Consider the following 14,849-nt stretch of genomic DNA (forward strand, 5'->3'; position numbering starts at 1 on the left):
AGACTACTTACCTCGACCTATCTAAAGTTTTTGCCAACAACGCCATGTATGTATCATACATAAACTCTCCCAACTGAACTCTGTTTGACAGAAAACTTTTCACTGCTAAAACTCAAATTATAAAGCTAGTGGGTACCTCTTCTAGTTTAAAAATGTGACCAGATGTGTTTTACAGGGATTCTGCTTAGCTCCCCTCCTCTTTGGTAGCTACTTTTCTCAGCGAAAACTAAAACTGAGGGACTTTGGCTTACTACATTTATGGGGGACTGCAAATTAAGTACAAATGTCAAATTTTCTCTCCAGAAGAGCCTGGAAGAGGCCAGTGCCTGATGTATCAGTCACTCCCCAGATGCCAAAAATGTAGCATAGCTACCTTTCTCTTAAATACACCACTCCTTCCTCTTATCACACTAATGGTACTCTTATCATATTAATAGTAACCCTCAAAACAGACAATCATCAGGGACTTGGGTATCTATGTTGACAAGTTCTCTTTAAACTGCCAATATGACATCAGCTTGTTCACTGTCAGGGGAGAACGTCCTTCAAATATGAACTTATATGTTGAGATATCTCACCCAGATCCAGGGAGGTCTTAATCCTATCACATTCTTCTCTAATAAGACTTACCTTGGAATACACTCTCCCCCTGGTATGTACCTACTCAAACATTGTGATCAACTTGAAAGACCACAAAGATTCTTAAGTAGATTTCAGGCTTAAGCAGGCTAAACACCTTTTCCTTCAACACTGTATCATACACAGAGAAGAGTGAACTCTGTTTAACTTATCAATCAATGAAAGATCTTACCATTTTCAACATTCTCGACCTTCATAAAATCAACAATCCCAGAAATACCCATTCTAAAGATCTTAACCTCCACTGGAAGATTAACAGCTGCTTGCATGACCAGACCCAGTGCATTCCCTATCTTTGAAAGACACTTCCTTTACACATCAAGCACAGCAATTCCTTACCTAACTTAAAAAAAACACCTAAACAATTAGATGGGAAAGTCGCATTTCTCTGCGTCAAATGGCTGCGTCACATCTGCTGGAACCGACGCCATTTTTCTTCAGTGTTTCTTGCCTGTTTCTTGCCCCAGATGCAAGGGATTCCAAATCAAAATTCGAAGACAAAAACAGGATTCCAGACAAATCCAGACAAAATAAGAGATACCAGGATAGATATAACAGATATCCAAGACAAAAAGAGACAGGGACCAAGGGCAATCCAAGTATGAGGGAGGAAAAAGATACATGCGGTTGCAGGGACAACAGGACAAGGACATTTTATAGAAGGTACAAAACATAGTGTATAATCATCTCCTTCAAGACTGCAGTCATAGTCATAATATAGACTACCAAGATGGTACTGGGGGAGGAAATGCGTACTGTAAAAGATGGTAGCTCAATCATCCTGGGCAGGACTGCGGAGAGAGAAAGCCTGCTGTGGATCTCAAGGGAGAGGGAGAGATTCCTTGTGTTTAGAATGGGGCACGGAGTCAGGGGGAGATTGTTCTAGAATGTCCTTAGTAGGCACCCTCTAAAGAGTACACAGTCTTTGGCTGTAGCTCCTGGTGAAATGTGGTCTGACATTGCTGGGAACAGTCTTTCCATGAAAGGAATAACAGAATCTGATGCAATGTCAATCCATTTTGAAATAGTTAGTTCTTGAAAAATTTCCTTGGTGGACAGGAACAGGCTACAAAAATTGTTGTTCAATCCTAACTGATGTAACAGTCTTTCTCAGTATAAAGTTGTCTATGAATGTTGGTCCATGTAAGTAATGTTCTCTTTAGTTGTCTTTCCTTGGGAAAGGTATGTAATGATCTTTCTGATTTAAAAGAAACCCTTGATACTCTTGATGGCATAAAAGTAGTGTTGGTCTTAATGAGCCCATGAAACCCTTCTTTATGAAAAAATTATGAACCTCAAGCTTGTGTAGTTTCTGTGAAAGAACCCCTGAAGTGGAAGCTTGCATGCTGCTATGTCTTCTCGAAACCCTTCTAGAGGTAAAAATTATGCACTGGCTCAAAAGCAATGAGGAGAGTTTGGTTCAACAGGGTTCTTGGACAGGCTGGAATCCCAGCCTTTCACTGTGAGAAGCAAAGTTTGGCTTAATGTCCATGAATTGCATTAGCAAAGGATGTTGGTAGCTGGATGGATCAGATTTATATCTAGCTTAGCATAGCTGATGCAAATATCTTTATGAAGAATCTTTATCCATTCTGATGATGTCCTTGCATGTATTCCAAATTGAAGAATATGTTCAATAGATGTGGGCAATGTTGCATACAATTATTCCAATGTATTCTCTGTTCCATTTGATGCACCATTTTATTTTATTGTATTTCTGTCTTCTGCCATTGTGGTATCTGTAAGCCTTCGTGGGATGCATAGGTTGAGGTTAGTTGTAGGTATTCTGTGGCTGTAGCTGCAGTGTGGCCAGGTTTGAAGGTTTGATTTTGTTGTTGTGTGTTAGTCAAAGTAGCTGCCTGTGGGAATGTGGACTTCTTTTGTAGTTGTGTGAGGGATAGTAGTGGAAGGCAGTGCTGTCTTGTGTTGTCTTGGCTGTCATTAGTGGTTAGGATCCTTTGGATCTGTTGTGGGGCTGTCAGCATTGAATCATTAGTGGGTGGGGAATATCTATATTTTGATCTTTGTTATAGTTGAGAGGCATAGTGGATCAATGATGTGGGATGGTATGGTTTTGAGCAGAATTTTTTTCTGATGAGCCCCCATGGTGAGAGGGCAAATGTAGACTTTGGCCTGCCCATGTTTGAGGGAGCTGTGTGTGAATCTCTTCGCCTGTAACTCCCTGTGTGTGGATAGCGAAATTCTGCTTTGTACTAGATGGGACTGTAACTTGTCTTTGCCTGGAATTCTGATGGGCTGTCACTGAATATTGTCAGTGCCTGATTTTTCCAAGATGTATTGGTCAGTCCGCAAGGGCAGGGTAGAATAGAGAGGGCTGTACGCCAGCATATTGTCAGTCACTGGAACAAACTGGGATTGTAACTGTTGCTGAAGTTGGTGTTGATTTTTTTGGTGTTGATGCATTACTGCTGAAATTTCCTTTTGGAAAATGGGCCCTTCCTTGCCTTTTTAGACCATTGTCCTGTCCATTGCATGTGTATACACCCCCCCATCATGTGGTCAAAGAAGTACTTGGTCATGGTCTGTGTTATCTGTCCTTTTGAATGACATACTCAATGGAGGGCCCTTGTTTTGCCTTTGATGGATATCTTTTTGCTAGGAATTCTTTGGTAGGGTTCTCCTCTAAATTATTTCATGGTCTGATGGCGGTGGGGTTTTCTTACCATTGGTGCTGTTGCATGTGGAGTCTTGCTAAATAGACTTGCTAGAAGACCCAGGAGAGAATAACCCAGCATGCCTGTCCCATCTCCCTTGCCTTCATAGTGGTATAGGGTGTGTTTCTTTCTTGCTTAAGAAATCTTGTTAAGCCTTTCTTCTGTTAGGTAAATTTAATGAGCCATTGTGTCTGGCTTGGTCTCTGTTGGCTCCTAAGAAGAAGGATAGTTGAAGTCTTGACTTTTGGAAGTTGACTAAAGGACCTTGTGCCCTAATCTTTGTCGTCCGTCCATTTTGGAGTCTGTGTCAATGTCAACTAAAAATTGTCTGCGATGCGTCCAAGTCATTTGTAAATGGAAGTTGACTGGAGCCTGCAATGCTTGATTGTGTAAGCCAGGGTGTTGGTGATCAAAATGGAATTACTGCTCAAGCCAATGAAATAATCTTGCTGAGAATTGATAACTGGGCTGGCCTGCAAAGAGGAGGTAGGGTATCTGGCTGTCCTGGATCTGATGAGGACATCTGAAGCCAGCTCCTGAAGGTCAAACTGCAAGCCAACCTTTTTTGCATTGGATGGAGCTGCTGTAGAGTCAGTCATTTTGAACTCAGTTACTATGAGAAAGAGGTTTTAATCTTGGGGGTTGGAGTAAGGAACAGTCATGGAGAGAAACCCAACATTGAAACAAGTTGAGCTCTTGTTTCTATTTTGTTCTTCGAGTGGAACTAAGGAATTTCTCTATTGCTTTCTTCCCTCTTAGAAGAGAGATTTGTTTTCTCTGCTTTGCCCATTTGTTTTAGTAGTAGGTTTGCTTTGCCTTCTCTTCCCTCGTATGAAAATGGAACCTGTCCATTTGTCCTTCTATAATTTCCAAAATCCAAACCCCCCTTGTCATTCTATGTAATTGTCTGCAGAGCCCAGATAATTTTCTAAAGGGGAGCATGGAAGAGAAGGCTGTTCCTGAGAATGAAGAGATCCCTGTGTCACTTCTCTGTGGTGGGGCTGGTGCTGAACTGTCACTTCTTTGGTTTGTAGCTTCTTTGGTGTCCCCTGTAAGGACCTGACCTGTCCTCTCCTCTCCCCCCTCAGGACGCCCCTTTTAAGTTTTCTTTTTTTTTTTTTGATTGTTTTTTGAGGCCTTTTTTTACTGAAGGAAATACTTGAACCTCTTTGAAGGCTTGAACAAATCTGAAATCGGCCTGCTTTTCTTTTTGCTTCTTTAACACATCACTTTATTTTTTCCATAGCATTAGCACCAAAATGCTTGTTCTTTCCAAAGGTGCATTTGATGTTTTGGTATTGCACTGTCTGGGTAGAGGCTGATCTTTACGCCATGCATGTCTGTTCCAGTCATGTCTGCCCACCTGCCTCCAGTGCATCATATCCCACCAGTAGGAAGTGATTGCTTAACCATGTGGTTGAGAGTTATGTACAGCTTTTATGTACAGCTTCCAAACTGACTTGGTCTAAAGAACAATGTTTTCTAAATATTTTCTGAGGAAAATTTTAACATTTGATCTCATATGAAAAAGCTGATTATAATATTCAAGTGGATCTTAATACTTTTATAGAATCTTAAGTGGAGGGCAAAGCTTTTTTGTTGGAGGGCAAAAACAAACCTTTTGGGAGGAATTGGTAGGTGGTCCAAACAGCTTTGGTTGAAATGAAATAATTTCCAAAATCCTTCTAGGGGAGAAAGAATTCTTGGACCCTGTAATACCTGTCTGTGTAAGCTGGGGTTCAAGGAGAGAGAATCCAGGAATCAGAACTAGACAAGGCATAAAGGATTAAAACTAGAGCACTGGAGGAATAGGAGGCAGAGCTAAGGAGGAAGATTGGCTGCTAGATTGAAAGAATCTGGAAAAGGAATATTCGAGGCCGAATTCCTCCTGGCCTGCCCTTCGAAATTGCAGAACTCATGGCAGGCGCTTTCTGGAGGGAAAAAGGGGGAAGGAATCTTCTGGGATGGATCCTCCCAGTATGCCATCTTCCATCTTCCTGGCCAGAGTCCCGGACAGAGTTCATCAGGAGGAATCTGGTCAGATAGGGTTCATAGATCAGAATAGTCAGCCTTTTATCAGAAGGGAGCTGGGATCAAATCTCTCCCAGATGAGCCTGCTGATGGGCCTCAGCAGCTCTAAAGTCCAGCATTAAGCCATATAATTTGTGTGTGTCTCTCTGGTGTGCTGTAGTGCAGGGTAAGGCTTTAGCAGTAAGATGCTTGGTCTTGCCTTAGCCCTAGGCCCAGTGTAGGCCTTTGGCTACATAGGAGCCATGGCGGCAGGAGTGCATCCATGACCTTACCAGCTCCACTCGGGCATTTCCTGGGTTTCGGTCTCGAGCGAGGGCATCCCACTGGTGAAATCAATATATCACTATCGAGGTCGTCTTCCAATCTAGTAATTAAATACGTTTCTGGCGTCGGGAATATGGATCTCAGGGAACAGCGTTTCGCGGTCAGGTTGGTGGTGGAGTGGGTGGTGAGCAGGTCGGTCGAGGATGCTCGGTCGGGGTTTTGCTCTTGGGAGTGGGAAGTTCTGGAGTTCGATGTCGATCGTTTAAGCAAATTAAAATTTCGAAATTCGTGGCGAACTCCTCCTGGCACCTGACCTGGCAAAGGCTTGAGGCTTGTCAGGCTACACACATAGCCAGGCCGTGGTCTGGGTGCAAGGCAAGGGCACAGTGAGAGTGAATCCTTATGAGGTATTTGTTTACCACAAGAAAGACATTGTGCTTTTCCATTTCTCTGACATCAGCTGAGGTACAAGAAAAGGTCCAACGGGAACTTAGCTTTTTCTTTTTCAAAACAGGTTATTGTTTTAATATGGCCACTACTAAGCTTTTTTTTTGACTTGAGAAAAAGAAGAAGCTGAAGGACTGACCGCTTGTAAACGCTTCTGCGCTTTCACGCAGCGAGCAAGAAAAGAAAGAAAAAAGGTGCTTGCTTGATGCTTCCGCAGCCGCTCTGGCGTCGGAGAGAAACGACATCAGCCGGACCGGACCCAGACTTTGGAATCCGACCGACCGAGGGGCTGCTGAGGGCAGGACAACCCATATGTTATGACTGCAGTTGCATTCTTGAAGGACATCCACATATTTATGCTGGGAGTACTGAACTCTTACCTGGGAAAACTAGCAAACTTATGCTACTACTTGGCTGAGCTCGCTAAGCTTCTTGAAGGTTCGCTGGCCATAAGCTTAGAAATAACATATGATCCTGAACTCCATCTTGTAAACAGAAAGCCAAACTGTAATGCCCTTACGGAAGACAATGAAAGACTATGTGGTCTTAACATGAATGTGTGCTGTACAAATCATTCTAAGAACAAGCACTACATGGAGCCATATGGTATTTAGCAATGCCAATGAAAAGGGAAAACAGGCCTCCTGATAGCAGAATTCTAGAATTTCTTTATCACGTGGCTAATGTCTCCTTAGCTACTAACATCTCTTCCTAACCAGAGGCAAATGTGACAAGACTTTACAGTACAACTTACCAATTTTGCTCTAATAATAGAAGCAAAGCTGTTAAAGGGCATACCTACATGAAAAGCAACTTTTTCACTCATTCCAAGTCTCAGACAAAATGCTGAAAGGTGAACAGCTTGGCACAGACTGGCCTAAAACACGGTTTGAAGACTACCTTATTTTTTTGCCTCTACAGGAGGACTGCAAGATTTCATTCTGGCACTCATACATTGCATCCAGTCTTACAGAAAAAAATGTTATAAAGTCACAGTACAAACACATTTTCACACTCCTACCCTGTAAGTATTACTACAGAAGTATAAACAAATTGTTTAGCACATCTCACCTTTGCATTTGCAAACTTCATGAGTCTTAAAATGGATTTTTTAAGTCACAACAAATATGCAAAGGTTTGTAAACAGCTTAAATAAATATCTTATTTGAGTTGCAAACATATTGTCAGCAATATTTTTGTTCAATCATACGTGATTCTTCATTTGAAATCAGATAATTCTACTTTGTCTAGTTGTTGACATACTTAAAAGTAATATGAAAATCATGAATACAAACATTACATAATCTCTCTCGATCTGTTGTAGATAAAAATTAGCACTGGCGGTTATGTTGTCTGTCATGTAAGCTTTAATTTGATAGCGTTCAATCACAGGTATACAACATGGTTTTGTAAATAAAATGCAAATATGAACAGACAAGAGCAGATGCCTACATGCATAATTTGGCTAATTCTACAGAAATGGTTATATGCATCACTAGGACTTATGAGTCATGGAGAAATCTAGAACTTGTCCAAAAGGAAATTTGACCCATATAGAACACCAACTAGTGGTCCTTGTACATGCGGGCTTACAGCTCTGAAATTTGTTCATTGTCAAGTGTTGGTGATTAAAATAAAAAAAATTCAAACAAATGAACCAACTCAACTGGGAATGTCAGCCTGAAAGGTGGATGTGTCAGACTAGCTGTTATGTGCTTTTGAGTCAAAGCTGATCCATGGCAATGGCAAGAACGGTTTTCCTGAAATATGTTTCAGATGTACCAAACCATCTCAATACAGGCCTTCCTTTAAGTTGTCAATTGACTTTGCAAGCATGATGTTTGATTGTTCTCTTCCTATAATAATTCTAAAGTATGAAAGTATACACCCTGGCAGCTGATTTTCCAGGGAACCTTAGGTTTAATCTACTCTAACACCAACTGATTAGTTTTTTGAGCAAGCCATTGTTTATTCAATATTTTTCACCAATACCACAATACAAAGGCATTAGTTTTCTTCCTGTGCTATTTCTTCACAGTCTGACTTTGCAGCTATATATTATTCTTGAAGATACCATAGCTTGGACAAGTCGAATCTTCATATGCAAAAAGATCCTTCATTTATATAATATATTAACGTCAAATTTTATTAAATCTTAACATGTATTCTTTTCTCTCAAAGAAAATTCTTCAATAAAATATTTAAAAAAAAAAGATCCTTCATGGTCATTCTACCAACAGAGATTCATTATTACATTTCTTGAATGCTTGTTTTATCACTATTGATTAACTGTCTAAAAAGGCTGAAGCAGTTTACTATTTCTATTTATTCCCTATCTAGAATAAATTTGAATTGTTGTCAGGTTCCTTGTGTTCTTAGTGTTAAGAATCAACGCTATTGTGAGACTACATTGTTTAGTCTTAATAAACAGATATTTCAGATAAATTAACCACAAAAAGGAGCGAAATGGCTTTGCAGTAAAAAATCCAGTTCCCAATGTAAAATAACAAAAACTGCCTGGTTTTATTCTATTTCTATTGTTGCCTGGTTTTATTCTATTTCTATTGTTGCCTGGTTTTATTCTAGATATTTCAGATAGTCTTAGCTTTCAGCCAGTAAAGTGGCGTTATCAGTGCAGTGAAGGTCATCAATCCAATTTTATTATTGATTTTCATCATATAATCCTTCCTCACTGATGATTTGTTCAGCATATAAATTACATACTTTTTGAGAAAATAGACAAGACATATTGCATACCTTTAACAATTTTAAACCATTCTGTTTTTTCCTTGTGATGTCTGAAATGCTGCTTCCTGACTAATATAAAAACTATTCAAGACAACTTGTCAGTCGTTCTGATATATCCCTTGCTTCTCAGTCTCCTTCACAGACTTTCATGATTTACAGTCAAACACTTTGCTGCAATCAAGAAAATACAGGCACATATTTTTGGCCTTGGTGATGTCTTTTGTTCTTCTATATTTTATGAGTCCTGCTTCATTTCCAATAACTCTTGTTCTAAATTCTGCTGTGATGATCGCTGAATAATCTTGAGAAGAATGTTACTTGCATATGACAGCTAAGTGATTCTACAGTACTTCTAAAATCAGTCCAATCACTTTTCTTCAAAACTGGTACAAATACAAATCCTTTCAGGTCAGCTGGCCATGATGCAGTCTTACAATATTTACAAGGCTTTGCCAGGAAATTTGGAGTAGCTGTATCTCTGTAATAATTCAGTAGGAAAGGCATCAATGCCTGATGCTTTGCTCTTTGGTAAAGCTTTCAATGCTGCTTCCATTACTACTTTTATCACCTTTGGTTCACGACTGCAAGGAATGGGGTAAAATAATTATTAATATGTTACAACTTTATGATATGACTGTTGAGCTTTTCCCCTTCTCTTAATGTTCTCAGGATAATCTGATGTATATCCTATAATGTTTTAACATTCCATTTATAGGATGGAAGTTTTTCTTTAGGTCTTTAGAAAAGCAAATCTTGTCCTTCCTTCAATTTTTTTTTGTTTTTTTTCCTTACATGTGACATTGTTGCACTTGTCTGTCTCATCAGGGAGCATACTGATAATTCTTTTGGAATGTTGGGAATTGTGGTTCCTCAACTGTATCACCTTCTCTTTTGGCTTCAACTTTGAAACATTTCTAAGCAGTATTTAAGATATCACCAGTCCGCCATTTTTACTGCTTTTGCAGTGATGTGTCACTTTCCTCACATAAAAGTTTCCCTATATCTTCCCATAACTCCTCTCATCATTTTTATCTAATATAATACATTTTGGTAGAGAGTCCAACTCCAGTGTTAGATTTTTAAGATCATACTATACGAAGTTCCTGGCTGGTTTAATCTTCTTTAACTTTAGCTTGAATTTGCATCTAGCAACTGGAGATCATACCACAGGCAGTCCCAAAGTTTTATTTTTACTGATGTTAATTGAGCACTTTCACCACTTACTTCCACAAGCATAGTTAAACTGATTTTTGTGCAATCAACTGGAAATTTTAACGTGTATAACTGCTGTTTATATTGTTGAAAGAGGGGGCCAGAAATGAACTGGTTTGTTTTACAAAATTATATCAGATGCTTCATTTCTATTATCGAGCCCATATTTTCTAACCGATTGATCTTTTTTTTTGTTCCCAGATATTCTTTCACAAAAAATGCAGTCCAAACATGAAGTTTGATTTCTGACACAAGATCAGACAAGGAAAACTCTTTAGCTCAGAGAACAATCTCTTCAGTCTGTATTAGAGTACGTACAGACTTCTGTTAGGTTTTGAAAGGCCAAAATGGTAGAACAGTGAACTCTGCCCACAGAAAAGCTGTAACCAAGAAAAAGCAGGTGATTAAGTTACCTCAAGCAGTCCTTCAAGAATGTCACCTCAGTGACCAACTGTCTACCAATTTAGTAAAGTGCTAACCACTTGGCATTATAAACAAAACAAGGAATGGAAGCTTCTCCCTCCCTAATTGGAGCTTAGTGACACATATGAGAGAACATAAAGGAGGTGGAAGCCTTTGAGTTTCAAAATACATCATTAGTGCATACCTGAACTGAAATGCTGACAATCTGTAATGAACCTGTTTTGGTATATTGATACACTGGTGCACTTCAATGTCTAACAAACCATTTTCACAATTGGCAATGGAAATGTGATGCTTTCTAAATGTATGGAAGGACTGGAGAGTGCAAGTAGAATGAAAAAAAAAAGGTGCAGAAGTCAGAACACCCCGTACTACAGCAGAGGAGTGCAGACATAAGCTTCAAAGGCTTTCTTTCATGAATGGCAGTGCTGAGATGTTTCTGTAATCAAGACATTGACCTTTTCCATAAGTCCCTCTACATTATAGTCTCTGTAGAAGGACTTAAGTGTTACACTTTACTGACATTAACAAATTTTTGAAACTTATGAGCTAAGCTACATTATAGTTTTCTTTGTCTTTGAAACACTTATGCATAGATTGGCTGGAATACTTTCACCTGATCAACATAAACTATACATATGCACAAAACAGTTAAGCTATTTGAATGGCAAGCACTTAACATAAACACTGGTATGGAGTACATGAAACTTTTAGTGAAATTCTTTGCACCGGAACTGGATGCACTTTTCATGTCTCATACAAGTCATTCAATTAAATTACACAGAGTTCTGATTTTCTGTTTCTTATAACTGTCCAACTTTCCACCTGTCATCTATTAAAACAATAAACACTGGTTATCAAAGCAGTGGACATTGGGTTTAGATGTTAACTAAGTAGTAAAAGAAATAAATTATTTTGTTAAAACCTAGAAATGTGCAGTAAATACAGAATCATTTTAAGGAATGAAATACTGAAAAATTGAAATGTATCTAAAAATAACTTACTGATATCTTCAATGACTATTGTGTTATCCATGGAAACATACACAGCTAACGTATTCCACTCATCAAATAAGGCAAGTTTTCTATAAGGCATGATAAGAAACAAGAGTAACAATGGAAGAATTTTTAACATAATCCACTGATAATGTTCTACAAAACAACTGTTAAATCTCTTACAGAATGACATTTCCACTGATCAAGAAGCCCCACAATTTACTCTTGCCAGTTCAAATGACACACTGCCATTTTGACAGAACAGTTTCAGCTTAATACACTCTTAAACATGCCAGTAAATGAAAACTGATACCAACAGCATTATGAAACAAATTTCTTTAGAAGCATTTTGGGTCAGTGCTTCTTATACGTGATTCTGGAGGAAAATAACAATTTTATTTCAGCCGCAGAAAACTGTCAGCACTAGAAGTTTCAAGGCCAATTACAAGATGCTCCATTTTTCAAGAATGGAAGCACGGCTGCAGGATGCAACAGTTTAAAAGAGTCAAGGCAAAGAATCATACAACATGCTAGATTTTATAAGGGAATACTAGATTACTGAGTAATAACCACATCAGTTGAGCTCTAAGTGGGCCCTATGCAGTGGGTAAAATCCCTGGGTGCATCCTTCCTGTGCCCTCACTCAAGACTCTTCTTTAATTATAAAGCTCAGGCACTTAGGAAAAACACATGCCTCCCAGGCCACTAATGGATTCCTTTATTAAAGGCTAAAGGGTGCATGTGCACCCTTGGATGATGTGAAGTTCTTGACTTCAATTTATGAAAGAAGTCACTCCTTATGTAATCCATTTGATAGTTCACACAATTTTAAGCTTAACGATTACTTAAAGGTGTTCTTACTGTTGTATTCCTGCAGCTCAATCATCTCAGACAAGGAAGGGAATAATGTATCAAATGCCTTGCTGAAGACAATCTGGACATGTGGAGCACTTGCATCTCTACTACATTTTAGTATGAAAAGTCTTAAGCGAGGCAAAACGGTCATATAAAAAGACACCGACTATCACCGTATCATCAAAAAGGTGGAAGGTACCTGAAAGAAAGGGAGTGGACTTTCAGGTAGCATTTTCAGTACAAATGCTCTTCCAACTGTTGTTTTTCTAGACTGAAAGAGCAAATACAGTGCTGGGCAAAATTATGCACCAATAACAAAATGGCCTTGGCACACACAACACTGCCATATGCAGACTCCTAACACATTCTGAAGACAGTCACTAACTTGGTGGAATGTGTAAGTGCCACACTGGCCCCATAGATGGGAAGCCTTCTGGTGAAAAAAGGATGATGGTGATTAATTATCAAGACTGCACTGAAACTGAAAAAAAATATATATATATCAGGGGCAAAGGAATAACAAAGAGCTGGCTATCAGGCAGAAAGGAATAATAAAAAGCTGGTTTGTTTTCTTATGTTTGTGAAGCCTGTAGCAGTAAACCACTCATTGATAACATTTGTCCAAGGCATGAAAGATAAGAACCTCCTTTATACTCAGAAACCAGAAAAACAAAAGGAGATGACTGGATAGTTAAAGTGACAGCAGCACAGAAACCACTTAACCACTTTTGGGTATAAATGTGGATACATCTTAAGTAACACTAGATTCTTACAGAAGATTAGCTGATGTAGTTTACACTAGCTCACAGAAATCCACTGGGCAGGGATGACAGTCACTGGAAAAAAACACTTTTTATGGCTCCTTATTATGAAGTCCAACACCAACACATCCAGCTGACAGTCTGCAGGCTGACCTGGACATACAAAATCATCCTACCAGCAAAGCTTCAAGCTAGCAGTGCTCCCAAATGTATCAATATTTTTCTTGACGTCTTTAGAAAGGGACCATAAAGAGGTGTAATGGACCAGAATTTTTGCAGATATTCCATGATGCCCGACACCTTTCATCCTGCTGAAGGGCTGTACAAATTTCAAAGACTCGACAGGAATTGTACACAACCTCCATGAGGAAACTGCTACCCCTGTTTTGAAGAGTTCTACTATCTCCACAGAGCACTATTCAAGGGGCAACTAGTCAAAGAGATCACCAATGGAACGTACACTCAGTTATTTACTTACTTGAATTTAATGATCAGAAAAGAGCACTGATCCCAAAGGACCTACTTCAATCTAAGCATGGGAGTACAAAAGCCAATAGATGCATGACATTATATGCAGAGTAATAATCATTCATTATTATTATTATTACAATTATTCAGAGTAATAGTATTCATACTGGCTCTAGAAAGAATATGAAAGATTTTAGAACACAGACCAAAAGGGGAAGCTCCACAAGAATATCCAAGGGCAGCAGGCTATTGCCAGTACACAGTTGCATCCAAAAATTAATTAGAAAAAATTAAATTACAAGTCCAAAAGTAGTAAAACTACAGTTTACACACGGCAGGGCTGCAAGGCAGGGCAAAATCGTCACACAATGTTTGTGTGTGTGAGAGTGTGACTTAGAGCAGAACTGATAAGAGAGTAATGAGTTGAGTAAGGACACTTTTGGAGTAATCGCTTTTACTTTTACATTGTTTGAACTTTGTCTGAGGAAGTTCGGTTCGAAGAGGAAATCTAAAAACGCTTAGCCTTTTTAGTTTTTAGTTTTTGCATCTTCTCTTTGCTTCTCTCTTTTTTATTTTTTTTTGTGTGTGTAATAAAGTGTTTTTACTACTGGAAGTTGTTTTGGACTTAAATATAATAATTTTTTTCCTTTGGAGATTGAAATACATACTGCTTTTCGAGCCTGCCACCTTGGATATTCTTGTGGAGCTTCCCCTTTTGGTCTGTGTTCTTCGGTTTGTTGGTTGGACTATTTTTGTCAGATGAAAGATTTTAGCCCAGAATAAGACGGTTGTTTTTTTTTTTTTTTTTTTTTCAGATGAATGTAAAAGGTTAGATAAGGGTCCAACAAAATCCCAAAATATTTGAAGGCAGAGACATTTTCAATTGTATTATTTGTGATGCACAAAGATTTGCAGAGCTACGGAAACAAAAGTGATTTTTTTTTCTAGTACCAAAACACATTATTTTCACTTTAGAGGAGTTAAGAAACAGTCATTTAGGATTAATCTACTGAATAAGAGAATGAAAGTCAGCTTGTAGTTCTCATTCAAAACAGAAGAGAGTGGCTGGAATGGAATAGGACCATGTCCATTAGTGTACTGCATGAGGAGAAAGTGGGAATTAATGTAGTACAAGCTTGTTACTGTAGATGGAAAGTAGAAAAGTACAGTTGTGTACACTTACCATAAATGTAGACGAGTGAATTCACTGTTGCAGTCATCACATTTGGGTTATCTGCCTGCAGGTAGCCCTCAGTCGGCCTGAATACCAGAGTCCTGGGATTTCTGTGTCGGATGCTGTCGCTTGTTCCATGACGTCAGGTCATTAGGGG

At 38.9% G+C, this 14,849-nt stretch overlaps 1 protein-coding gene across 1 annotated transcript in view; it reads right to left on the minus strand.

Annotated features, from left to right (window-relative positions):
• Positions 1 to 14,849, minus strand: part of ATG4A (autophagy related 4A cysteine peptidase) — a gene marked incomplete in the record, with an annotated part of 835,516 nt that overhangs the window by 671,120 nt on the left and 149,547 nt on the right. Inside the window, 1 exon segment of the mRNA XM_044057209.1 lies at positions 11,444 to 11,523. Within this exon segment, the coding sequence (XP_043913144.1) occupies positions 11,444 to 11,523 (80 nt within the window).

This window comes from Protopterus annectens, chromosome 15.part0 (assembly GCF_019279795.1).
Source record: "Protopterus annectens isolate FY-2018-M chromosome 15.part0, PAN1.0, whole genome shotgun sequence".
Classification (NCBI taxonomy): domain Eukaryota; kingdom Metazoa; phylum Chordata; order Ceratodontiformes; family Protopteridae; genus Protopterus; species Protopterus annectens.